The sequence below is a fragment of the Astatotilapia calliptera genome, chromosome 3, assembly GCF_964374335.1.
Source record: "Astatotilapia calliptera chromosome 3, fAstCal68.1, whole genome shotgun sequence".
Classification (NCBI taxonomy): domain Eukaryota; kingdom Metazoa; phylum Chordata; class Actinopteri; order Cichliformes; family Cichlidae; genus Astatotilapia; species Astatotilapia calliptera.
In genome coordinates this window covers 74,491,110-74,517,934 of record NC_137424.1, presented here as the reverse complement: position 1 = coordinate 74,517,934, position 26,825 = coordinate 74,491,110, and the positions used below count along the sequence as shown (strand labels likewise).

Below are 26,825 nucleotides of genomic sequence, written 5' to 3'. Positions count from 1 at the left end.
CAGCATCACCTCACAATGATCGCATGAAGGTTCTGTGGGGATTTTGACATTAATAGATTCAACGACCGTGTAACACCTCCAGCAGGGACAAAGTGTTGAATGAACGTCAGATATTTGAAAGAGTCAAACCTTAAAACCAAAGAATTTAAAAGTCTGTGTTCATATTCTTGGAGCCTGTTAGGAGTCGGTGGGGCAAGCTCTCACTAATACTTTCAATAAAACAACATTTCACATTTATATTTAACACATTTGAGTCAAAATATCAAATATCTGTACTTTAGCCATATTTGCTTCAGCCTGTGGGGATGAAACATGAACTCAAGCACTCACTCTCCACAGGCTGACATGTTACAATATCCAACTTTACAGCCAGGAAAGCTGTTCATACCCCCTTTATAACAGCTGTACAGCCGAAACAACCTGCAGAAGCTTCACAGAGTGTTCGTGGAGTTCCACAGGGCTCTATTATTGGTCCTCTACTTTTTAAAAAACTCACCTCTTTAAATTGTATTAAGGCTTAAAGTTTGCATTATTATTGGTGTGTTTTCTTTTAATGACACAGGCAGCTATAGCTGTTAGGTAACTGGAGCCCATGATTTGAACCTTTGCACTGTGTTTGTGCTGTTTTAATGCAATTATCTGACCACATTATCGCTTAATGTTTGTTTTTAATGCTACTTGATTATGTTACTGTTAAAGTGAATTTGCAGAGTGGATTTAGCACTGAGCGTGGCCTGTGGTAACTCTAAAGGGCGGGTCGATAAAACTGGGCACACAGGATAAAGAAATCAAACGTACCTGTTGGGGGTGGCACTGGGTGGATACTCTGCACGGCACTTTGGACTGAGGGGAGACAATCAGACGCATTAACTGATGATTATTTCCTTACAACCGCCCAATCTCAAAGTGAGATTTTTTATTAACTAACAAATGAAACATTAGAAAACACGAGTCCATTATACAGACAAGTTTAGCTAGTAAACAGAAACCACAAAGAGGAAAACCAAAAAAACCCAACTATTTCCAACAATCAATTTTAAACACAAATGTAACACAGAACTTTTCTCTGGTTAGACAGCTTTATCAGTGTGATTTTACCAGCTTATCAGTAATTAGTTCCATTTAAAATGATGTAATTGTACTGAAGATTCACCCTCATGCCAAATAATATTTAACCCTCGCCCATGTTTATGGATTTATCACGTTCGGCTATAGTGGTAGTGGAAGGGCTTTTGTTCCTCACCAGGGCCACGGGTGCTGCTTCTGACCAAAGTCTTCATCGGTGACTGAGGAGACGAGGAAGACCGAGTCTTTGGCCCACTTCTGGATACAGGGCAGGTGGAAGAGGGAGAAACAGCTGGAGCAGCTCCACACCTGGATGCACACACCAGATATCAGAGTTCAGTCTAAAGTGGTCTCCCTCTCTGGGCCTTTTAATATTTATAAGACTTTAAAACAAACTGTGTAAAGAGCACATCACATTACAACCAGCCAATCACACAAATTCACAGGTTTGTAGAAATACTGGAAAAAGTCACTACAAGCTGAGACTCATGGGTAATGTAGCATTATCTACTAGTAGTGGTTGACTAGAGAAGGAAATAAGTGATGAAAGCAAACAGTCTCCAGGGTCAAAAATAGTTCACTAACTTTTACACAGAGGATGTCTGAGAAATTATCAAAGAAACATCTTGAAGTGACCAAAATGACCCCAGACACCTCTCAAAGATATTTACTTTTTCCAACTACTTACTTAAACCTTTTACATAAATACAATCAAGAAGTAAAAACTAAAGAGAAAAAGACAAGATGGAACAATTCTTTTTAAAAAGCACAAAAACCTGAGAACCACATGATTACAATGCTTCTGACTTTCTGTGAGATCTGCTTCTATGAATGTGACAAAAGGAGAAAATCGGCCTCAAGCTGTCGTTAAATGTTCTTCAGAAACCAGAGAGGTGACGTCAGATCAGTGAAGCTGAATCAACACACAGCAGGAGATTAGATAGAACTTTATTAATCCCTCGGGTGGGTTCCTCTGGGAAATTCGATTTCCAAAAAAGCACAGCACCGACAGAAGTTACAGAATATTATATATATATATATATATATATATATATATATATATATATATACATACACATACATACATACATATAAATACAGAGACAATATAAATAAAATATACGAAGGGGATAAATAGAATAAATAGGAATAAAAATAAAAATAAAAGTGAGATCAAAGTGTGTGTGCACGTGTCTCACCGCCTGTGTCCTCTTCACCGAGGCGATGCAGATCAGACAGGTGAGCGCTCCGGACTGAAACAGGTCGCTGACGTACTGACCGGTCCTCTGCAGGCCAGTGGCATCCCCGCCTACACACACACACACACACACACACGCACGCGCACACGCACACACGCACGCACACACACGCACACACAGGGAGTGAGCGGGAATACCACAACATCTGCGCAGCTTCATATCAGGCTCACCTTACTGTCTTCAAACATCTGCACACCCGGTAAAAACACTGGTAAAACAATCAATTTAACCAGTTGATCTTCACAGTGGTGTTGCCACGGCAATGCCTGGCTGCTCACCTGTCTGGTCGGTGTAGGTGGTGAAGGCGGACGCCAGGATCTTCCCTCTCTTTCCTTCCTTGTGGTCTCCATCATCGATGCTGTTGTCGTCTTCATCAGAGGAGGAGGAGCTGAAGTGGCTCTCGACCAATCGCTGAGCAGCAGCCTGGTTGGATTTCCTGATCTCCTCAAACTTGGATTGGACAGCCAAACCTGAGGACCACAGGGAAGAATTAATAAACTCACACCAGCCACACAGCCGACAGGGGTGGTTCATGGAGTGTTTCATCACCATGCGGAGGTTCAGGCGCAGAGCCCGTCTTCGTCCTCACTCCTCTTCCCGTAGCAGTGCCTGGCCTCTCTCTCTCCCTCTGCAGGGGTCGCGACCTTTCAACCTGAGCCTCCTGACTCCGGCCTCGCCCGCGGCCCTGCTGTCGCCAGGCGGGCTCCATGGCAACTGCCTCTTGCCTCTGCAGAGAGCAACATATGTGAGAAATGATTGAAAGAAGGATTCACAGTTTATCAATTTACCCACAATGCACCTTCTGAGATTTTCTCAGTACTACAACTCAGCCTCCACCAGGATTTACTCTGAGGGTGCAAATACTGGATGGCTTCATCAAATCCTCAAAAGTTATTTTTTGGACACAAACAATGAGCTGGGGCTGAGGTGAGAACTTTTCACTGATCTGCCTGACTTTGTATGGATGCAGCAGCACAAGAGTTTCCTCTGTACCATCAAACACACACCAATACTCCAATACTGCATTTTATCAAGGATACATCAACAAGCTTAGAAAACGAGTAGAAAATCCAATGAAAACACTGCAGCAGTAAAAACAGAAGTTCTGAGAGGTCTCTGGTGTAGACATAGAATGAGACCATTGATATATGTACAATTTTCAACTATTACAGTACTTTTGGCCTTGCATGCATTTAACCAGGTATCACCTCTCTCAGGAACTTTAGGAGTTCAGCTTTGAGCCCGACGTCTGCAGATGTTGCCACTCATTCATGTTTATCTGTCTCTGCAGCAGCAGCGTGCCTTTGTTAGTGGATTTAATGCTGCAGAGGTGAATTAGCAGATTTTTGGCTGGACCCTGGTTTGCGCATTAGGGCACGTTTCCACGCAGCAGAGGGGTTTTATACGTGATTCAGAGCTGCCTCAGCCTCACCGGAGGCTCTGCGCAGCCTCAGCTTGCCCTCCTCAGGTGCTCACAGCTGCCTGACAGCTTTACCTGACACCTGGCTGGGTCTTTAGCGGTTACCTGACTACCCCAGCTGTCCCGCTGAGTCACAGCGACACGAAGCCGGACTGTGTCTCTCTCCGCCCGTGCACCTGACCGCTGCACCTGAGCACGTACACCGCAACACGTTTACACCGCGCATGCTCACGTTAAAGGCCAAATTCACTTCAAAAGTGCTGCTAGCCGGCTAGCTGCAGCAACCCAACTGCCATTCAAACTCCAAGAAAAACCAGGCGGAAACAAGCGTCACTTCCGGTAAACAACATTCACCAAACTCTAATTATCCACACAAGCTTCCGGAATGTTAATATTAAACTCCAAAGACAATCAGAAAACCTCATTTAATGAGCAGTTATGAGCTAAACACACCTCAACACTCAGCACAGTGGAGCCAGGTGCCTGATTGTCATGCGTAGTGCAACGCGGTGCATGCCGGTTCTTGTAGTTCTCACAACCAAACGTCGTCTGTTTAGCGATTTATCCAGGAGTAAAACTACATATCCCACAACCTCACACACACGCACACGTGTACGCAAACGCACACACATACGTGTCACTGCACAGCTGCAACTTTAGTTACTTTTTGCTTTTTGGTTGTTAATTTATTAACAATATAAAAAGCTCATTTAGGGCTAGGGTCTTAGATCAATAATACAAAAATGTGATCAACAAATCAAACTTTATCGATCCCGTGCTTTGCGGTAGTATTAACATTTCCTACAGCACATTTACCTACATTAGTTTCCATCTGAGCTCATCAACATTTCTATGTACTTTTAATCAACAATAATAATAATGAGGAGAATGCACTGGAAATGAAACAAGCCATTCTGATTTTCTTATAAAATATCTTTATTTCAGCTTTTTGTTCCAGATTCAACATAATTATCATTCATATTTTTTGCATAGTTTAAAAAGCACAAGTCGCAGCATAAAAAAGGCGATGGATGTAGAGAGCATTATATGCTTTGAGTCTGGGGTTTATTCAGGTGTGCAGCAGCTAACCACAGACTGTATATGTGAAGATGGATGCAGCTGCCCAGTATGAAAAATGATGCAACGCTTAAGTGTTAAACCTGCATTCTTTCTAATAGCCAGCAGGGGGCAACTCTGATTGTGTGGCGCCTACTTCCCACTCTGACCTGAGTAAACATGCTCCCAGTGTGTTTATGGGGGGAGCTGATACTTTGAAGTCTTAATGAATAAAAAATATTTATTTAGTAAATGACAGTATTTATTACAGTCAGAAAGGATTATAGTATGCTGTGGTAGAAAACAGCAAAGTCTTCACAAACCAATATGTATGACCATTTTTGGTATGTACACATTTAATAATGTTGGGTTTTTCCCTGGGACAAACTGGGCTGATCTTCAAATCATCTGTACCTCACTCCAAATTCACCTTAAAGCTTTAAATCCCTTTCCCGTGTGATAGCCACTGCTTTAGTTGAACTGTAAATGACAAAATATTAGGTGCAATTTAAATCCCATGGCTGTTTTTAAATCATCTCTTAAAAAATGTTTTTGTAATTACAAAATTGAACATTGCAGTTCTTTCAAGGGTCACTGGGAGGCACTGCGTCGCACTTTAGGAGTCACTGCTGCAAAGCAAAAGCTTGAACTATGAACAACCTCTGTAACATCCAGAAAAGTTACTGCTCATTATTTATATACATTACAGTTACAATGTTTTACAACTTAAACATGGAAACAGTACTACATGGTGTCACATTAGTTTCTTTTGAGGCCTAGTTGTCCTTCTTGTGCTCTCTGAGTGTAATCTGGAGTCAGCTCCACTTCCAGTTGTAAGTGCTGACATCACAAATCCAGCAGGTGGTTGATACTTTACGAAGAGAAGTTTATCTCTAGTTTATCATGTGAAGGGATGTTACATCAATCTGAATGCAAGAAACAGATTTTGTCCTCTTTTTTTTCAATTTGTCTTCAAAACTTTAACAGAAACTCCTCCAACTTTCCACCTGAGGTTCAAACATCTTGATCTCCACCCATCGAGCTGACTCAAGCTCTAAAATCGAACACTCCAGTCCTCTTCTTTGTTGTCTTCTCCTTACTTCTCCTCTTATTTGGTTGCCTCTATCTCAGGTGTTGGGGGTGGAGCTTCACCTGACGGATCAGCTTGTGGGGGCACCAACTTCTTCTCCAGCCGGGTGACTCTGTGTTTGAGCTTGCTGTGAGTGGCGTCGTGCTCGGCCAGCAGCCGGGCGTAACGGGTCTGCAGGGAGTCCAGGGTGCTCGTCATCCGGTCCACCTTCTCCTCGATCTCTTTGGGGTCTGGGCCCTGCGCTGCCACCTGGAGGACAGAGTTCATTTTAATAAAGTTTTTATTTCTGTAGACTAGATGTTTGCTAATGTTTCTAAACGAGATAATGTGACTGTACCTCGAGGTCCAGCAGCCCATCCTTCATTAGAATCTGCCTTCCTTTCTCCTCGAGCAGAGCTTTAGCATCAGGATATTCTGTCAGAGCTTCCATCAGGTCGTCTTTGGAAAGACAGAACAGGTCGGAGTAACCGATGCTTCTGATATTAGCTGTCCTCCTGTTTCCTGCCTTACTGCCTGTTGGAGAAGACGCGAGGCTGATTAGGTAACAGAAGCAGTCAGAAGGAAACAGCGCCCAATCCATCGATAACATTTTATGGGATTTTCATTTTTCCCCAGTTTTCTGCAGAAACAAACGTACTTTTATTAAATATTAAACCAGCTTTGGCTCAATAGCAAAACCCATTCTAAAGTTTTGTACATATTTGGGAAAATCTTTTTAAACAGTTCGTCCAAAGGTTTTGGTTTTCTAGCATTAGCACATTATCATTCTAGCATTAGCACATTATCATTCTAGCATTAGTTACTGCCATTGTGACCGAAAGGATTAGCTTGCTAATAAAGTCATAAGGCTTACCTTTGATAGCAAGAATGCTGATCTCGCCAAAGTAGCTTCCGTCGCTGAGAACAACAAACTGCTTGAGACCATCGTCAGAAACGACAGCTAGTTTTCCCTCCTTGATGATGTACATCTCTCTGCCAATATCACCCTTCTTACAGATGTAGTCTCCAGGACTGTAGACCTGAGGCTGTAGTTTTAGCACCAGTTCCACCAACAGACCAGCCTCGCAATCCGCAAAGATACGGACCTGCCACACCACACAGAGGAGAAGACCTCATGCTTAGACTTTTTACATTTCTGTTTTATTTATGAGGGGTGCTTAGGAGCGTGCAAAGACCTTCTTCAGTGTGTCCAGGTGGACGTTGATGGCGATCTCAGCTCTCAGTTTGTCAGGGAGGTATTTCAACACTTCCCTCTCATCTACTGCTTTCTTATTGGTCCACAGGAAGTCAAACCACTTGATCACTCGCTTCTCCAGGTCTTTTGTTACCTGGGTTGGAAACAGAAGTATGGGGGAAGGGCTCAAGCAGTGCTTTGATGGGCTACATTACTGGTGTACTGATCATCAGGTGCATTGATACAGAATCTGTTTTCTGGTAAGTAAGAGTCGTTTTTGTCATTAAAAAAAGACAAAAAAGCGAAGCAGGTGTTATGTACAAGCTGAAGCAACTCAAATGGGATTTTCCAATTAGATTTATGTAAAAAAATATTTTATTTCAGATGCAAATACTATTAAAGGACCATTATGATAAAAATCACAGAGTAACTGACCTTTCGGAAACTCATGTACTGTTTGATGGCATCAATGCGAGCCTGAAAGTCAGCTCTGGCAGCATTCATGTTGGTGATCATGGAGCCAACGTTACCGACAATGGTAGCAAAAATCAACACACCCACCTGTAGAAAAGCACAGGATATCCATAAACATCTATTTATTGTTGTTTTATATAGTATTAAATAAATAACATGAAAGCAAACGCAGATTTTTCTATTTTATAATCTCTGTATTGTATCAGTAAAGAAATATTGTCAAATTATGCCTAACATCTTACCATCTGTCTGTTTAAGCTTTCAAAACCAACCAAACCTCTTCAGGTAAATCCCCCACAACGCATCTGCTCTCAGGCTTGGGCATTTTTAGCCACATGCTACACAGTCATATACTAAAGCTAAAGTTAGGCCGGACCCACCAGGAAGTCTGTGACGACGAAGAAGTACTCAGAGTTCTCTACAGGTGGTGGTGTTTCTCCAATGGTGGTGAGTGTTAACGTGGACCAGTACATACTGTAGGCATACTTCCTCACCAGACGACCGAACTCTGGATCGGTCGGGTCAGGATACACAAACCTGTCAGAACCGAAACCTGAAAGGACAGGACAGATTAATATGTTACAGCCTTTATCAGGGCTTCCTCGGGGCTTAAATCCAGATAAGGAATGAATCCAACAACCCCACCGATGGCTTTGGAAAAAGAGTAGTAAAGACAGGCATTCCAGTGGATGATGATGAGGATGTACATGACGAGGTTGGAGATACGCAGAAAGTTGGGGTAGTTTGTCCTGGTTTCTGTGCGCTGGAAGAACTCCATCATCCTGAAATGATAGGAGGTTACTCTTGTCACTGCTGAGAAATTCTTAGTTATGTTTGCAGAATAGCAGTAGTGAGGGTTAGACAGTCCAAAACTTCTGTGACATTATGTGTGTATTCAGTATCCTTAGAAAATCATTCTTATTCATTTTATCATCAAATCTCTGACTTTTAGGAAAAGGAAAAGATTCATATTTGTACCTTTGAGTTAAACATCACAACAACTTTTAGTTAAACTGTAAAGAAATGTTGTTCATAAATTCATGGAATTCAAAAATATCTTCCTACTTAGTCCAAAGACTGGTTAGCAGTGATTAACCCTTGTTTACCTGTTAAACCTGAAGAGTTTGTTGAGGCGGATCTCGGGGTAGGTGACGCCGATGGCAAGGTAGAACACGTCAGTGGGAATCATGGACACCAGGTCCAGTTTGAACTGAAAGCTTTTCATGTACCGTTCACGTAACTTCAGCTCGTCCTTCACCAGCAAACCCTGCTCCAGGTAACCTGCAATCACATAATAAGCATTCAAAATTTGTACATGTTTGTACCATTATATTTGTGTGCTTACATTAACGTCTACAACAATCTGTGTGTGTGTGTTCAGACCGGTCCTAGTTCTGAAGACCATGTCACCAAGGTAGATGAGATCTGCCAGGAAGTCCAGGAGGAACCAAAAGATCAAGTAGTCAGTCTGCAACTCCTCGAAACATGCCCTGAAATGGACATGCATGTCACTCAGCACAGTAGTTACTTAAGTAACCAAGCTCTCTGGCATTGTTGGCTTTTATTTAACGGCACTGGGAACTTATTGTTGATATTAAGCTGTTGTTCTTCTGATGCTGTGGGCACCAAAGCCTTTAGAGCACTGACACAAACACATTGTTAGTAAGAAAGTGTGGATTTCATGTTACCTGGCTATAATCAGGGTCCAGTTGTACATGACAGGGATAGTGATCACACCCAGCCAGTAGTAGTACATGTTTCCTGCAGGATCAATCACTGTGATCTCCTTGGGACTGCAAACACATAACCGATTATAATTTGTATTTGCAGCACATGTGTACTTCAGCCTTACACAAGCATTCATAAAATCAGTTTTTCAAGACAGAGCCAGTGTTTCTGTTTAAGAAGATCAACTAAACATACGGGGCCTCCTTGGCTTTCTCCTTTTCTTTCTCCTTCTCCTTTTCTTTCTCCTTTTCTTTCTCCTTTTCTTTCTCCTTCTCTTTTTCTTCTTTCTCTTTCTGCTTTTTCTCCTTCTTCTCTTTTTTCTCCTTTTTTTCTTTCCTAGGAGAGATAATTACAAATAAGCAGTTTTCAGTGTTCATTAAAGTTGAAATATATTGAGATTTATGTGAAAATCTATATATCTGGATATGGACTCAAATTTACTCCTTTTTCTCTTTTTTCTCTTTCTTTTCTTTCTTCTCCTTCTTCTTTTTCTTCTTCTCCTCCCTGCAGGAAAGCAGGATATAAGAGATAAGTTTATATATGCCAATACATTTTACATGTAAGTGTATTTAGTCTGTGTGCGTGTCTTACTCTTCTTCATTGTTGTTGCTGTTATTGACGTTGAAGAGAAACCCCGGTCCAGCTTTTTGGGAGGCTCTGAAACAAAGAAAATGATCCGTTAACCTTCCCATCCATCAATAACCCTGAACAGTTGCCACTAACTGGTGTCATTCTTCAAGAAATTATGAAACTTTAACTTTAGACACTACAGCAGCTGCTAATGGCCTCTGAATCACGATAAAGGTCCATTAGGGTCTCTTCACGAGGCCCACGGGCACCTAAATCCTCTAAAGGACTCCAGAACCTGTTGGAAAATTTGTCTGTGAATACATTTTTGGTCCAAATGTCTTTCAGGTTACTATTTGTTGTTTGTTTGGATATAACTCTGGTAGGCCATTGGCTGGTACCCAAGCCCGATAAGTCCATGAACCTGCTGTCCTATGGCCTACACAGACTTAGCAAGAGGCCCTGAATCATTTTAAACCCATTCGAAAACCTCTTCGAGGACCCACTGAGCCACACTTGAACTACACTTCCCACAGGTGGCTCACAATCATCACCTTCATTACAGTTTTTGAGTCGCATTTGTATGATACTCACCTGTCCTGTGCACCGACTTCACCTGGCTCCTCGTCCATATCTTGTAGAACTATGGAGGGTGGAGTTAATCTGGAGACTTGGTGTGGGAGTAACGGTGCTACCTTGGCCATGGAGATGTTTTTCTTTTGGCTATTTTTTGTCCAGAAAGGGAGAAAAAAATGAATTTTGGTGAAACCTTTGCAACACAGAATGTCATAAAGTCAGGACATATCCACAGTGAGTTTAGCATGATGGCATTTTATTTGAACACTTGGATGTGTCCAACCGGGTACCACGATGTCATAAAATACTGTCTTTATGCAACATCATTACAAGTTTGCTTTCCCAGCTGTTCAGTGCTGATGTTAAAAATCTTCCTGGGCCTAAAGAAATACAAGCCTTGCAAAAATTTTAGACCTGACAATAACGTGGTCATCGGTACCTGAACTGATTAGCCTCTGGCATCCCTCTGTGATCCACATTTAGTAGGCCCGCTGCACCATGTTTGCAGCACAAAGTTAGTTGTCTGACAAATTTTCTTTGACCCAAAATGGTATTAAAATAATTGTATTTAAACAACACGAAATTGTCTTATTTTAGCTTATTAAACATTCTTTTCATGAATAATTACTAACGGTTAGAGCTTTACAAAGACTATGAGACTAAAGGAGACCCGGGTGGAAAGGATGGTTTTTAGAAAGACGTTTCATTACCAGGCGTTGTTTGGCCCTAACTGGTCGAACCACATAGGACCTACACAGGATCCAAAGCTGGCAGCTCAATGGCATTTTTGAGGCAGTGCCAACACCTGTATGAGCCATATTTTGCAATATAAGGGTAAGACAGATTTTGTTGTTGACACCTTATCATCTAAGTAGGCCATGTGTGGCTAACTAGGAGCCAAACTGGCTGCTTTATGGACCTGAACCTGGGAACATAAACTGTTTTTATTAGAGATTATTACCGGTTCTTTCTTAAGAACTGATTAGTAACGTTTTATGAAGATTCAGGTAAATAAAGACCCTTTGGTAACACGCAGGTTTTTGTGCTGTAGTGTGGGGTCACCAAGAGTTTAAACAAAAGCAACAGGTAAATTAAGATCACACACATGAGTATACAACATATCCACTATCAACATTGGACCAAATAAACCTACATTGTTCCCTCACGTTTCCATTTTTATTGTTATCAATTCTATTGAACGAAAACGTGTATGATGTTTAAAAAATGTCTTGCATAATGTGCGGCCTTCTACCCTCAGTCCATTATCTCCTTACTCACCAGCTGATAATCCAACACCCGTGGTTATGTGGCCTAGATCCACCAGCAGCCCATCAAACTCATCTCCATGGAAACAGAGGAGTAACCTCCCATAAACGCACTCCTGTGGAAGCTGGGACCCTTTAAATCCTCACTGGTTTAGAGTCTAGAGGGAAAAAAGGAGAAAAGGGACGGAGGGATGGAAGGAGTGGAGCGTTCGGAGGGTCCAGCAGACGAGTCTCCTCAGTCACCCTGACCAGGATAAAGAGATTAGAGGAGGGATGATACTGTGTGTCTTACGTACGCCTGCACTCAGAGGTGGGGAATGAAACTACTACCATGTGGTTACACATGAAAATATACAACTCCACCTCGACAACTTTAATATTTGTTTCAGTGTTGAGCAAAGACGTAAAACAGCATGTAAAAGTGAATGTGATGCAACGGAGGAGTTCAAGTTAGACAAACAGGAAGCTAGGAAAGAAGGAGAAGAAGTGAAATGTGTCACAGAAGGAGGAGTTAATCAATGAAGCGATTAGAAAGGAAAGAAACGGCTAAATGAGAAACAGAAGAATGTATAACAGCATTACAGGAAGGAGGAAATAAAGAGAAGGATGAAATATGGTGGAGGAAAAAAGGGGACAGAAAGAGTGTGAGGAGTGGTGTGAAAGTAGTGATTGCAGTAGTGAAAAGTGAGGAAGAGCAGATTAGAAAGAGCCGTGCTGGTTTTCCTCTGATCCTCCTGAGTCAGCAGTGTAGCCTTAATAACACACAGCAGCCTTTAGCGGGCAGCTCTGATTGGCTTATTGGGAATTAGTCCGTGTGTGTGTGTGTGTTTGCAGCACTGTTACCTTTACTGTCACCACACAAAGACTATAATTCATGTGTGAGTGAAGTACCATCGGCTCTGCAGGGCTGAATCTTCATCCCTTTGTATCGCACTAGGAAAATGAACACATGTGTGACATAATCTCCACCACAGTCTTCAGTAACAGGCTTCTTGAAGCTTTTCTTTGGATGTTGGCAGCCTTTCTTTATCATGATGATCCCACACTGTTGAGTGGAGGCCAATCCTATGATAGTGTTTTCTATCCATGCTTTCACTGCACTGGCGGTGTGTTTGGGATCACAGCTGAAAAACGAAGCTGTTGCCAAGCAGGCTCTTTCCAGATGGTATTAGATGGTGGATGGTGGGACATCTCAGCCTCTTCTCCCCGATTCCCTTCCTGAAGAACGGCTTCTTCTTCCTCTGAGACCATTTCTGGCCTCAGCGAGCACCTCGGCAGTTTTAGGCAGTTATTTTAATTCCACTTTAACCGCTTATGCACCAGTCGCCTCAGATTCATTGAAGACATTGACATTAACACTTTGACTTTGAAGAAAATCTTTGGAGTCTTGCTCAAAATTTGAGAGCTGATAATAGGACCATGTTTATAAACTATTTCTTATAAACTTCCTGCTGTTCCAAAAGTGGCCACAATCCAGAAACACGTGGCTGCAGATGCAGTTTTTCATTTTAAACTGGGATTTATCGCCCTGCGCTCATGATCCTAAAGCTCCTGTTTAATTTGCAATTACATTTGAAAGAGGGAAACCTGGACCTGGTATTACCTGCTCTGTCATTTCAACAGAGAGTTTATGGCTATTGCTAATTTCCAAACTTTGTCCCTTGTGGGGCTTTTACATTCACACACATGCTCGGAGTGATGAGCTGTGTGGATCCTGTGTCTGTGACTCCCCCCTCATCTGCTGCCCTCTGCTGGATGCTTCTGTAACTGCTCTACTTTGAACCAATGAGTGATTTGTGATCAGTGAGTAAAGCAGTTGAGAATTCAGCTCGGATGCTGTGACAGGTTGAAACCACTGCAACAAGTCCTCTTTGATGTTCCACGATCAGCTGGATGTGGTGTTACTGCAAAGGTGAAGCACAGCAGCTCAGTATTCAGGTGTCAGACCACGAAAAGACACAGATCCACTGCCCTGCAGACCTTTTATAGATTTTTGAAAGTTTAACCTGACATTGAAACTGTTTTTAACAACAACCCCACAGTTACTGATTTATTGTGTTTTACATTATCTGACATTTCTGATTAGTGCTGATGTGCATGAAGTGAACTTCTTCCACTGTTTTGGCAGCCGTTCAGTAAATATGTACACCAGTCCCTCACACTGTTGCACAGGTCCCATCAGTAATGATGACAAAGGATGCTGTCGGTGTGTGTGATGCTTTCATGTGTGTGTGATTTCACTGTGATGAAGCCAGTTTATTGTGGCTATTTCACATTGAGCTGTGATACGGGGCTGTCAGAAATACTCACACCATTAGAAAAACACAAAACCACTGAGCTATGGTGGCAAGAAAAGAGGAAGAAGAGGCTTTTTCCCCTGATCTAGTTTTTTTCTCAAGCTTTTAAAAAAGATTTTCAATCCTGTTGAATAATTTTGACCTATTTTCTTCTGTTTTTTTGGATACAAAATAACAATCGTATATTTGAATGTCTGTTTGGACGAAATGTCCCCGAGCATGAATAAAAGACTTCAGAATTTATTTTTCACTTCTGAGAGAAACTTTCTAACATTTCTGTTTCAGGTCATCTTTTTGTAAAACTCTTTATAAACTTACCTAAAACGTAGTGAACAAAACTGCGATCTCAGCCAGACGAAGAGTTCAGTAGAACCACGTTATTCCTAAAATAAGTTGTATCACCGCGGCTCTAATTCTCCGTCCTTCCATTAAAAGTCTTTAATCTTCAGTTTCTTAAATGAGTCACGTGGTACGACCAACTCGCGAGACCGTTAACGTAGCTAAATTCGTCATCGACACAAACTTCCACGCGCGCTCCGAAGCCTCACAGCCCCGCGGAAGGATACACTATCCATCGACTTCAGCGGAGCATCCTCGCGCTGAGCCGCAGGTAAGTTCAGCGCCCCCGGTCCCCCCGGTCACACACACACGTCAGACTCAGCTCAGGCGAGAAACGTGTTCTTTTATTTCTCTGGTGGAAGAAAAAAAACCTGTCGCGTTAAATAGTGCCGCGTTTGTAAGGAAAAAGCGCTCCGGGGGGAGAAAATTGTCATGCTAACATACTTGTGGGGACCAACAGTCACTAACGGGGACAACGTGTCTGTCCGCACGAGTTTGAAGTTATTTTTGAGGCTCAAAATGTGGTTTTAGTGTCAGGGTTACAGTTAGCATCATGTGAATAAGATGTCCTCACTAAGATATGAAAACGAGTGTGTGTGTGTGTGTGTGCGCGCGCGTGGGCCGCTGTGACCTCTGACCCTTAGAGGAGCGGGAACATTAGCTGGTGTTTTTTAGAAGCTGGCTGCAGTTAACTGCTTACAGGCTGTGGTTTCCCTAACAAAGCTACAAGTTCACCGACTCACCGGCTGATGCGTTCCAGATTAAATGACCTGTGGGTGTTTAAAACCACAGTGAACAGCTACAAGTACAAAGGGTTTTTACCTGCTGCCTGTATCATGACATACCAGGTGAACAGGCCTCGCCTCAACATTAGACTGCTGTCAGCTATCCAGTGACTTCTGAGCCTCTGACAATGAGAGACGCCTCATGTCACAGTTTAAGTAAACGCCTTAAATAAAAGTTGTAACTTTGCACTTCAGTCACATGTTAACGTTTCATCTAAACGATGTACAAAACCCGTGTCTCGTCTTTTATTTCGCAGCTCACAGGTGGAGGTGACATACCTGGGGAGGAGAGGAAGGTTGGCGGAGGTCAGGACCACTGAGGGAACAGAAGCAGCAGGATGGCTTCACCCGAAAAGGTGCCTAGAAATAATTGCTGTAAATAAAAAAAGGAGCATTTTCTAAGTTAAGCACGGCAGCGTACGAAAAGAAACCACATGACGAAGCGCTGCTGCTTGCTGAGCCTGAGAGAAGCGAGACAAAATCTAGACTTGGAGTTTGAAGAATTAGTGGCTTCATGATTTGTATTTTCACATGAAATAAATAACAGAACAGCTTTTCTCAGTGGAGCGTGCTCTGGACCTGAGACTTGTTTGTAGGGCTGGACGATGGAGAGTTTGTAACATATACTGATTAGCAATGAATCAGGAGTATCACTCGACTTTTATCTGGGAAACTTTCTGTAATGTCTCTGATAACTGACTAATAACACACTAATTAAACAACATTGCACACTCAGTACTCTTACCAGGCAAAATAGCCAACACCATTTTCAGTGTGCCTGCAGGGAAAGAGTTTAAAACCAGGACAAATAAAGATTAGAACAAATTAAATAATAACACTAATGGCAGTTTAAGTCGTGTAACTCTAGCCTGTGAATCATTCAAGCATAAAATAAGGAGGTAATACAGGGATGTTCCATAAACATCATTTGTTTTCATTTCTTTAGTCAAATCTATGAAAAATGCCAGAGAAACAGTTTGACAGCATACAATATATTTTGCGCCAACAATGTGATTTCCAAACAGCAGTTAGCTGAAGGGTGTCATTTTGGACACGAGTGTTTCTGGGAATAATAAAACATAGATGACTTGTTTTGACAGCATTTCATTTGGATATTTACTGATCTTAAAGTATATATGATCAAACACAGCCGAGCATTTTAGATGTTTAGTAGAAACCTTTTACTCACCTTTCCTGTTTCTTCAGTTTTTGTTCTACTGCAGAATATTTTTAAGGTTATCTGCTATAAAAAGTCAGGAAAATCTCCTTCATGTTTTTTTGTTTTGTCCTCAGTTACTTTGACACACAGACATCTGCTGTGATGCTCACACCTCTGATGAAGTCTCACAGTGTCAGTACTGATAAATGATCAGAACTATAATACTTCTGACTGTCTGATTTTAAAATTGAACCGAATCGCATCGGGACCTTGTGAACCTGAATTGAATGGATTATAGAAATCAGTAACGATTCTCACCCAACAGAAGTGGATGTAGCTCTGGGTAAGGATGAAAAGATCACTTTTTCGTTAAGTTAAGGCCTGATCTGTCTGAAATTCATAGCCAGTGCTCTGACACGGAGCCATTAAGCTTTGAACGCTGAAAAAGCACTGCGTATCCAAAAACAAAATTATATGTCGTGATAAATGCACTGCCCAAGTGTCCCCTCTCCTCACTGCCTTTCAGCGGCAGGTAGCAGCAAAGATGATGATGATTAAGTTTAACATTGCCAAAGCACTTTAAGCTCGAGCACTTTTTCAGTAACTTATCTTTCTTGTAGATCTGTGCTCCAAATAAAGAACTTTGTGTTCACAAGATTGTTAGTTAATCATCATTACAAAAGATTGAAAAAGCATGCTGTGAAGTTTAAGGTTTGTTAGGCCGTGTTTTGAGTTTTGTTTGAAAAAGAATAGCTTCATATAAGAAGAAAATATATATCACATATGCAGGACACCTTAAACTAGTGTTTTTAATTAAGCAGCAAGGCAGAACAAAATCAGGGCTGTATCAAGACGCGAGGACTAAACCCCAATTCAACCAGAACTGAACATATTTGTTAACTTTAAGAGTAAAGAGAGAAACTATCTGTATTTCTTAATTGTAAATGGCACCAAATTGTATTCAAAACTTGAGCCACACTCATGGAGCTCCACAATCCTTTTCCTGGTGTTTTGGTTGACATCTCTTAATTTTCCCATGTCAAAGAAACAGGCTCTGTGTTTTTCCTTATATGCATCCACAGCTGTGCCACCAATTTACTCACATGGACTCTACTAACCAATCAGAAGCTTCTTCAGCTCAGAATGGAGTCGTCTGGAGTTTTCTTATTAATTAACAATAAACTTAGTGTATATGTACTCCTAAATTTGATGAAAGTGATAAAAAACAGAAAGCTCTGTCTCTCTTTATTCTGACATTTAACTAATTCAAAAGATATTTCAATATTTATTTATCTAAAACAAAAGTTTACTCTAAATTGATGTTTAACAGTAAAAAAATGTTTTTATGTTTTTTTTTTAATGTTTTTTCACTAAAGTTTATGTAAATATCTGGTTTCAACTGTGAATATACTGCTGTGTATTGAAATTCCTCTTGATTTGCATAGAAATATATTGAACAACATCCAAAGCATAATATATAAAATTTCTAAATTATTAACTAACAATCTTGTGCTTAAAGTGCTTTGTCAATATTGTAGAAAATGTTAAACTTAATCATCATCTCGGCTCCTCTGACGACCTGTTTGCTGCTGCATGCTGCTGAAAGGCAGTGGGGAGAGGGGACACTTGGGCATTTATCGCAGCATATAATGTGTTTCCTGGATACACTGTGCTTTTTCAGCATTCAAAGATTGATGGCACCATGTCAGAGCACTGGCTATGAATTTCAGACAGATCAGGCCTTAACTTAACAAAAAAGTTATCAATCGTTCTTTTCATCTTTTCTTATTACCCACAGCTACATCCACTTCTGTCAGGCCTAGGCTGCTCATAGGGCTGGGTATCATCACTGATTTCTATAATCCATTCGATTCCGGTTCTCAAAGTCCTGATTTGATTCAATTTAGCCTCAGACAGTCAGAAATATTATAATGAGACTTCATCAGAATTGTGAACATCACAGCAGATGCCTTTGTGTGAAAGTAACTGAGAATAAAACACAGAAAAACATGAAGGAGATTTTCCTGGTCTGGCTTTTTATAGCAGATAACCTTAAAAATATTCTGCAATTTTGCATAATTTTAAGAAGTTTAAATTTCTTCAGTGTTGAACAGCAGAAATTAGGCTTTCTTGTCCGAGGTCATTGAAGTGAAAAAAGAAAAAGACAGCGCTGTAAACAACAGTAGACTGGTGGGTAATAAGCAAACAAATAATGCAGAAAACAGAGATTTGAGATGGGAAACTGTTCCTGAAGTACACACAGAGAGAGAGCTGTGCAGGAAGTGTGATTTTTATCGTGGCGGAAGCAAAACAGCAAAAGTCAGAGGGAATTCATGACGACATTGATCAAATGTGAAGCGCAGTTTGCTGCTTCTTTTGCTGCTGGCTCTGCAAATTTTGGTTGGAGAGAGACAAAACCTGCAGCTCAGAATCAGCGCAAAAAAGACGTAAACACAGCGCGGACCGGACACATCAGGATCGCTAAGCTCCGACAGCGTGTCCGTCTACGGGCCGTCGGGTGAGAAAGCCAAGAAAGACAAAGCTGATTCTGATGCGTCCACTCTGTGTTTACGTCTTTGTGTGGAATCCGTTAATGAATTGATATCGCTTTATTCAAGCTACTCACCTCTCTCTTCCACCTGCACTTTCAACTGGACCATGGCCAATCAGAGAGGTCCCGCCCCTGACTATCTCTGATTCGTTTAGTCCATGATAGGGGCAAAATGTGTGTCTGTTGTTGACCACACGGAGAGTTGCAGAGATTTTTTTTTTTTGTTACCCGAACAGTTGGTCGCACACTCCAAAAGACCCCGGGTTTCTGAAAAAACAACCCGGGCTTAAGCCCAGTAAGCCACCCCCCGCTCCGCCAATGGTGCTGGCGCACCAGTGCAACCATGGGAAAAAGTTAGTCTAGAGCCCTGCTGACTTCTGGAAGTGTCACCATGTTGCCAGTACCTGAGTTATAATCTGTTTTTGTTTTTCTGTTGAATTAGGACAAGACCGGCAAAGAAATGCGGAAAAAACACAGATGTCAGCAATGCCAGAAGGCTTTCCACAACCTGAAGCAACTAAAGAGTCATCAAAAAAGTCACACTGAAGAAAGACTGTACAGCTGTGATCAGTGTGAGAAAACATACAAAACAGTACGCACGCTAAATGTTCATAAGAAAACGCACAGTGGAGAAAAACCACATATGTGTCAGGAGTGCGGCAGTGAATTTATCTCATTGAGAAACTTATCGACTCACATTCAACGGTATCACACTGGAGAGAGACCGCACCATTGTCAGCAATGTGACAAAGGGTTTGTGACCCAAGGAGAATTAAAGAATCATCAGAGGGTTCACACAGGAGAAAAGCCCTACAGCTGCAGTGAGTGCGGGAAAAGTTTTTCATGGCTTTCGAGTCTTGTCTATCACCAGCGCATCCACACTGGGGTGAAACCGTTCAGCTGTGAGGAGTGTGGGAAGAGTTTCACTCGACTATATTATTTAAAGCGCCACAAGAACATCCACACAAAAGAAATGATTTTCTCCTGTGAGCAGTGCGGTAAAGATTTATCTTCATCATCTAACCTTAGAAGGCATGTTGTTATGCATACCGGAGAGAAATCACACAGATGTGACCAGTGTGGGAGAAGATTCACCTTGAGGGAAAACCTGAGACGCCACACACGTATTCACACTGGAGAAAAACCATACAAGTGCAGACACTGCGACAAGACTTTTAGTTCACAGACTCAGTGCACAGTACATGAACGCATCCACACTGGAACGAGACCGTACAGCTGTGAGGAGTGTGGGAAGAGTTTCACTCAAATAGGTACTTTAAAGGTGCACAGGAACATCCACACAAAAGAAATGATTTTCACCTGTGAGGAGTGCGGTAAAGATTTCTCTTCATCATCTAACCTTAGAAGGCATGTTGTTATGCATACCGGAGAGAAATCACACAGATGTGACCAGTGTGGGAGAAGATTCACCTTGAGGCAAGACCTGAGACACCACACACGTATTCACACTGGAGAAAAACCATACAAGTGCAGACACTGCGACAAGACTTTTAGTTCACAGACTAAGCGCACAGTACATGAACGCATCCACACTGGAACGAGACCGTACAGCTGTGGGGAGTGTGGGAAGAGTTTCACTCAAATAGGTACTTTAAAGGTGCACAGGAACCGCCACACAAAAGACATGCTTTTCTCCTGCGAGCAGTGCGGGAAGGTCTTCACTTCTCACAGTGCATTAAATTATCATAAAAGGATCCACCGACAGAAACAGCAATAATGTGAACTTTGCAGAAAAAGATTTGAAGGAATACAAAGTCACTGCTGTACTCTCACTGAAAATACAACCTGAAAGTGTAAAAACGCTGTAAACAAACCTTCATTATGCAGTTGTTATGTCAACATACTTCGTCTTTCCTGTTTGCTTGTTTTAAAAGATGTTTTTGTTGTTGGGTGCTTTATTTCATTAAAAAACGAATTAATTCTATAAATATCATTATACATCGATCTATAATTACTTAACTACAGCTTTCCAAAGTGCTGTCTTTTATATGTCATACATACGATTGTTAAAAATGGCAGGTTTGTTTGAACCAACAGATTTCTTTTAAATGAAGCAGTTTGTCTTTCTAAGAATATTTTATTTGTTTATTACTGTGAGTTTTGTTGTGACAGAAACATCATTTTCTTGAGGTTTTCATTATATGACACTTGCTATGTACTTTTCTTTGAAACATGGATGCGAGTTGTTTTAGGCACATCGTTCAGGCCTACATCATTATTGTGTTTCTGTTGCATCAATAGAACTTCGTTTTGAGGCAGCTAAAGTTGCAGATGTTGCAGACTTTGTAAAGTTACTTTGATGTTAACAAAGTTTTACACAAACTGATGTGTTTGTTTAAACTGTTTTTGGAGGTCCAAACATGGCCGACCGAAGTGTTCGTTGTTGATACAGTTACTGAAAATGATTTGATTTGTCATTAGGACTCAGAGAGGACCTAACTTCTGCTGTCAGTGACGTGAAAATACTGACTGCTGATGTTTGTCAGGGTTTTGTTAACTTACAGCAATGTTGATAATAATAATAATAATTTTAGGATCTTGCGTTTAAGTTTTTTCCTTATTGGCTGCTGTCCAGTCATTTCTAACATGCACTGTTACAATGCTGTTTGTTTCTTGCATAAATAAAAAGTATTTATTGATCAGTGAGTAGAAGGATGGGTGACCCCTCCCACTCACTTTCTTTGTATCCCATCTGTTCATCTGTTTTCAGTGAATCTCCTAAATATAAATAAACAAATACTATGTTCAGGAATGCTTGGACTCTTATTTCTTCTGAACAAACATTTCTGTAACTCGGTGTAAGGGCATCGTTTCTTGCTCATAGAATCGTCTAGAATTCAGATCTATGACATTGAGATAACTTATCATTAAAAGCATGAGGCCTTCTGATGTGATCTTGGAAAACCGCGACATCCTTTCCCCTCGTGTGTCCACACAACGTTCAGATGTGTGACCAAAGCATTTTATTCCAGTCAGTTTTTTATATTGTAAAGGTAAAACACTGCGGGAAGGAAAAACTCCCTTTTAACAGGAAGAAATGTTTTGGCATAAGTAGAAAACTTCTGCTGAGATAGTATAAATATCAACACTTTACCGAGTTCTTTTGATTCCTCAGAGGCATCCAATAGAAGACAAAACACTGGTCAGTAGACCATTTAAGACTTTATTACTTCTAGAAGGGAGATGCGTCCTGCATGACACGCTGCCGCGGATCTGAAAATTGTGGTGTGCCCCTAACAGTTTTATTAGAGAAGCTCTCTCATTTTAGTCTAAACAACAGCTTTCCAGTAAATTTCCACAGACAATGTTCCCTCTTATCTATATTTTCCCAGGCAAACATGAGCGAGAGTCTGCAGCTTTCTACTTCTCAAGGACACGTGGTCTCATGCCTTTATTTTTCAGGCTGTGTCCACTTAATACTACACTATATAACTTTATAACACTTTTTAATAAAAAGCATAGCATTATTGAGGCACAAAAATAATGACAACAATAGTCATAACCTCAAACCCAACCCCCAGCATCTTTTGTTTCTTGTGTTTTGTTTACATGTAAAGTAAATGTAGGAGCGTGATGAGCCGTGCTTGCGGGTCCCGCGAAAATTTGCAAGCAGATTTGCGTCGCAAAAACGCGTTTGGCTCGCGAATAAAACCACGCGTGTCAGTTTTTGTGTTGCATTTTGTACCCCTCGAGTTTGAAAAATCTGAGCAGAGTGAAGCTGACCCCCCAGCCACTTGAAACGTAAAGGCAAATAGGCGGAGCGGTTAGTGCTACGTTTGTGCAGATTTGTGCAGGTAAAATGAGCGTTTGTGCTGCTACAGTTTCTGAGATATTAAACTTTATTTTATAGGTCACCATCCCCCCAGACTGCTCCAAAACCGGCCAAAATGGTCTACTTTTTTAGTGCTAAGTTTGTAAGTAAGTTTGCTAAGTTAAGTCCCTGTCCTCCTCTTCAGTTCGCCTCAACATACGCTCGTCATATTCTGTGACATGATTTACTCTGAGGTGTTTGACAAGGTTGGTGATGTTGCCACAACCATACATGCCAACCCTCCCGATTTTTCCGGGAGAATCCCGAATTTCAGTGCCCCTCCCGAAAATCTCCTGATTTCCCACCCGGACAACAAAGTTGAAAAACCATATCACAGAATTCAAAGCGCGGCCCAGCCAATTCCAGTTTCCAACAATGACGGCAGCTACTTAGTTTTAATATTACTCTTATTTCTCTTTCTGGGTCGCAAAAAAACCTTTAACATATTTTCAGGTGAGAATGTAGCTGTGGAAACTTCAAATATCTGAGCCGACACATCGTCTTCAAATCCCCGCGGTCTTTCACTACTCGAGTTAAACATGATATATGAGTCACTTTGATAACAATAAAATGTTCTTGTTTGGCTTTTTCAGTGTTTTATTTGTGCGTGAGTAAATCGGTTTGGCAGAGAATAAAATTATTAGATTAGATTAAATTTAACTTTATTAATCCCTCGGGAGGGTTCCTCCGGGGTTTTCACACAGCTGAATAAATGTCAAACAGAAACTGACTAAACAGAAGTGTGAGAAGGTCGAGAGTTTACGTCAGTGCCCGGTTATATTTTAGATAGCAAGGAGCAGACGGCAGAGTTTCACTCCACCGAGGGAGCTCGTGACGTACTACCCGGCTTTCTTTAGACCGCGAAGGCCGGTCCTCAGGTGGAAGCAGCCTCTGAATTTGGACACCCCGCTGTTTCCGGGCCGGCCAATAATAACGGTGACATTTAACGTATTTTATCCGATAAAGAAACACTGTAAAATGTATTTATCACCCCAAAACAGCCCTTTTGAATTGTCTCCCTAATTCTGAGGTCTCAAGGTTGGCAAGTGTGGCTACAACACCTGACTTTTTTGCCACATGTATCGCAAACCACGTCTCAGCTGTTTGTGGAGGTAAAATATGTCCGCACAGTTACGCTCAGCCATTGTTAGTGCTTTTTAAAATTTGTTGAAATGTATTTGATGTTTATTGTATTTTGTTTCTAGTAGTGATTTTAGAAGACAAGCCAGGTGTGCAGCAAACACAGCTGTCTGCTGGAGGTATGTTAACTTAATATATTTGACGTTTTAAAAAAAAGTATATTTATGCACTATAATCTAATTTATATTGTACTGCCTCCTGCAGGACAGGCTGCACATGTGAATTTGTCACTGTTTTTTTCCTCCTTCTCCTTTTTGTTGCGTTTTTCTCTCAAGTTGGTTTGAGACTATGGTCACCTTTTAAACTGTTTTTTATGCCAGGTTTTGTTTTTATTTCTACTGGGCTGGTGCAATATTAGTCGGGCAATGTGCAATCCCTGAGCTGGGCTCTTACCTTAGGGGAATTAGGTCTTTTTAGAGGTGCTCCGTGTGGATTTGCAGTGAATACGTTTTATTAAGAGTGATTTTAGTGCCACCGATTATTGCCTGAACTAAAACACTTAGTGCATGCGATAAGTGTTCTGTTGGGCTTGTATTTATTTGCGGTGGATTTATTTTCTTTTAAAGCAATGAGCATCTGGGACCGCCGAGGGAGAGCAAGCCCTCAGGTGATAGTTGCATTGCTGGCAGGTTGCACCAATAAGACTATCTTGTGGTCGTTAGTGACCTTTTCCATTTTAATGTTTTAGGCCTTTTGCAAACCCTTTGTGTTCTTTTAAAATAATAAATTTTAACATATCTGACTGATATTGACCCTCTTGTCCCGTTTATTCTGGGCTCGTTCCTGTAAGAGCTTTGGGCCTGAAAGTTTGCACAAGTAGTATAGAGGCCCTTAGCGGTTACTCGGTGGCTTTTACTCGCTACACATGAGAAAGGATCCTTGGGCAAGATACTGAATTCTGAGTTCCTCCGATGCATATATCAACCTCATGGCATGTTTAAAGAAGTTGGATATGTGTACAGTCGATCGATGCGTAGCGATCTGTTAGGAACAGATTCAGAACACCCAAAGCCAGCAGGCCACAGCCAGGCTGCACCATCAGCCAGCAGGCCACAGCCAGGCTCCACCAAAAACCTGCCATTATTATAAGATTTGTTAATAGGAAGCAGAAAAAAGAGCTACTGAAGCAAGGAAGAAAGTTGAAAGGAACGAATGTGTATGTTAATGAATACCTAATCAAGAAAAACGCAGACACTGGGGTATGATCCTGACTGTAATTTTTTTTTACCAAAATGTTAAAGGACAGTAATTATTATACAATGGAACAATTTAATAGGAACATAGAGCGGGGTAAGAATATAACCATGGTTCATTTCAATAGTAGAAGTCTATATGCAAACTTTCAATTTATTAAAGAATATATAGCACAGTTTAATCAACCATTTGGTGTGATAGCAATATCAGAGACTTGGATAAACACTGGAAAAGAAGATTTTGAGATAGAGGGATATGAATTCCTCCACTTAGATCGGACTAATTAAAAAGGAGGTGGGGTGGCACTCTATGTTGATGAAAATCTAAGATTTGAAAAAATGAGAAGAATGACGAGGGTGGTAGATGGAGTGATGGAATGTATAACAGTGGAAATAAATATGAAAAAACAGAAAAATATGATTGTCAGTTGCATATATAGAACACCAGGGTCAAAGATTGAGACTTTTAAGGACATTATGGAGGACTTGTATACAAATCTGAATCAGAAAAGAATGTTTATTTGTGGAGACTTTAATATTGATTTATTGAACCCAAATCATAATAAGAGTATTGAAGAATTTATTGATTCAATGTATTGTATGGGATTATTTCCCCTGATAACAAGACCGGGGAGAATAACCACTCATGGCGCAACTCTATTAGATAATATTTTTACAAATGTAATGGAAGAAAATATAAAATATTGATAAATTATATAAGTGACCACTTACCAGTTTTTTGTAACTTATGACTGTTGCTATGAAGTTCATAGAAATGAATGTAAGACAATATATAAAACAATTAGAACAGAAAAGACAATGCAGTGTCTCAAAAATGAGTTAATAAAACAAGATTGGACTATTGTATATAAACACAAGGATGTCAATAAAGCCTATGAGGCATTCTTAAGCATATTCATGGCCTTATTAGAGGAAAACAGCCTACTCATTGAAGTCAACAGGAAAGATAAGTATGCAGGAAGACCATGGATGACGAAGGGACTGCAAAATGCCTGTAAAAAAAAGAACACCTTATATAGAGAATTCATTAAAAAGAGAACTACAGAGTCTGAAAAGAAATATAAAAAGTATAAAAATAAATTAACTAACATAATGAGAACTTGTAAAAAAGATTAATTCATCAAAAAGTTAGAAGATAATAAAGATAGCATGAAAGGGATATGGAAGGTATTAAATAGTATAATAAAAAATGGACCAAGGACTAATGACTACCCTGGGTATTTTATGGAAGGGACAAATACTATTAGTAAAATGAACGAAGTAGTAGATGGATTCAATGAATTTTTTGTAAATATAGGGCCAAAACTGGCTGCAGAAATAAAGGTTGATATGATAGAAAGCGAGACTGGAGGAAACATTGAAAGGAATGCAAGTTCAATGTTTTTAGGATCAGTGGAAGAGAAGGAGATATATGATATTGTCAGTGGACTTAAGAACAAAACGAGTACTGACTGTCATCATATTGATATGGTAATGGTAAAGAGAGTAATTGGTGTTATTGTAAAACCGCTACAATATATTTTTAATTTGTCTTTCCAGGAAGGGGTTTTTCCACAAAAAAAGAAAGTTGTAAAAATGATTCCCATTTATAAATCAGGTGAAAAGCATTGTTTTACAAATTATAGACCAGTGTCGGTACTCTCCCAGTTTTCTAAGATACTGGAAAAACTATTTCTAAAAAGATTTGACAGCTTTGTGGATAAACATGATTTGTTGGCAAATTGCCAGTATGGGTTTAGAAATAATAGATCAGCAGTTTTGGCATTGATGGATTTAATGGAAGAAATAACAGAATGTATGGATAACAAGATGTATGCACTTGGAGTCTTTCTAG

General features: G+C 40.7%; 3 protein-coding genes across 9 annotated transcripts in view; 1 reads left to right on the top strand and 2 right to left on the bottom strand.

The window, feature by feature from the left end:
* nfxl1 (nuclear transcription factor, X-box binding-like 1) overlaps positions 1-4,275 on the bottom strand; it is a 51,765-nt gene extending 47,490 nt beyond the window's left edge. The window contains exons 1-6 of one of the 3 annotated variants that reach the window (XM_026163429.2): positions 4,198-4,275; positions 2,874-3,051; positions 2,603-2,794; positions 2,265-2,374; positions 1,244-1,374; positions 799-843 (exon numbers count right to left, since the gene is read on the bottom strand). In XM_026163429.2, coding sequence (XP_026019214.2) covers positions 799-843; positions 1,244-1,374; positions 2,265-2,374; positions 2,603-2,794; positions 2,874-3,033 — 638 coding nt within the window. In that variant the 5' untranslated portion in view covers positions 3,034-3,051; positions 4,198-4,275. Of the gene's footprint in view, positions 1-798; positions 844-1,243; positions 1,375-2,264; positions 2,375-2,602; positions 2,795-2,873; positions 3,052-3,532; positions 4,110-4,197 lie in introns of those variants that run through there. The other 2 variants (XM_026163430.2, XM_026163431.2) reach the window with 2 other exon arrangements.
* A 387-nt stretch (positions 4,276-4,662) lies between these two features.
* Positions 4,663-11,917, bottom strand: cnga1b (cyclic nucleotide gated channel subunit alpha 1b). 3 transcript variants are annotated; one of them, XM_080299128.1, is made up of 16 exons: positions 11,688-11,917; positions 10,428-10,556; positions 9,858-9,923; positions 9,708-9,770; positions 9,527-9,602; positions 9,462-9,496; positions 9,227-9,331; positions 8,922-9,028; positions 8,645-8,819; positions 8,184-8,320; positions 7,919-8,091; positions 7,500-7,625; positions 7,066-7,218; positions 6,744-6,975; positions 6,228-6,403; positions 4,663-6,139 (listed from the first exon to the last, which is right to left on the bottom strand). In XM_080299128.1, the coding sequence occupies exons 2-16, from the start codon at positions 10,535-10,537 to the stop codon at positions 5,909-5,911; spliced, it is 1,965 nt and encodes a 654-aa protein (XP_080155254.1). In that variant the 5' UTR covers positions 10,538-10,556; positions 11,688-11,917; the 3' UTR covers positions 4,663-5,908. The 3 variants fall into 3 exon arrangements, with proteins under 3 accessions (XP_080155254.1, XP_080155253.1, XP_026019363.2); XM_080299127.1 differs by having other exon boundaries at positions 9,462-9,499; positions 9,530-9,602; XM_026163578.2 differs by having other exon boundaries at positions 9,462-9,602; positions 11,688-11,915.
* On the top strand, positions 11,855-21,572 carry LOC113019716 (uncharacterized). Of its 3 annotated transcripts, none has more exons than XM_080299163.1 (3): positions 11,855-11,984; positions 15,353-15,451; positions 19,248-21,572. In XM_080299163.1, exons 2-3 carry the CDS (start codon positions 15,434-15,436, stop codon positions 20,541-20,543), a joined length of 1,314 nt encoding a protein of 437 aa, XP_080155289.1. In that variant the 5' UTR covers positions 11,855-11,984; positions 15,353-15,433; the 3' UTR covers positions 20,544-21,572. The 3 variants fall into 3 exon arrangements, with proteins under 3 accessions (XP_080155289.1, XP_026019321.2, XP_026019322.2); XM_026163536.2 differs by lacking the exon at positions 11,855-11,984 and adding an exon at positions 14,347-14,581; XM_026163537.2 differs by lacking the exon at positions 11,855-11,984 and adding an exon at positions 14,626-15,251.
* Positions 21,573-26,825: the final 5,253 nt, after the last annotated feature.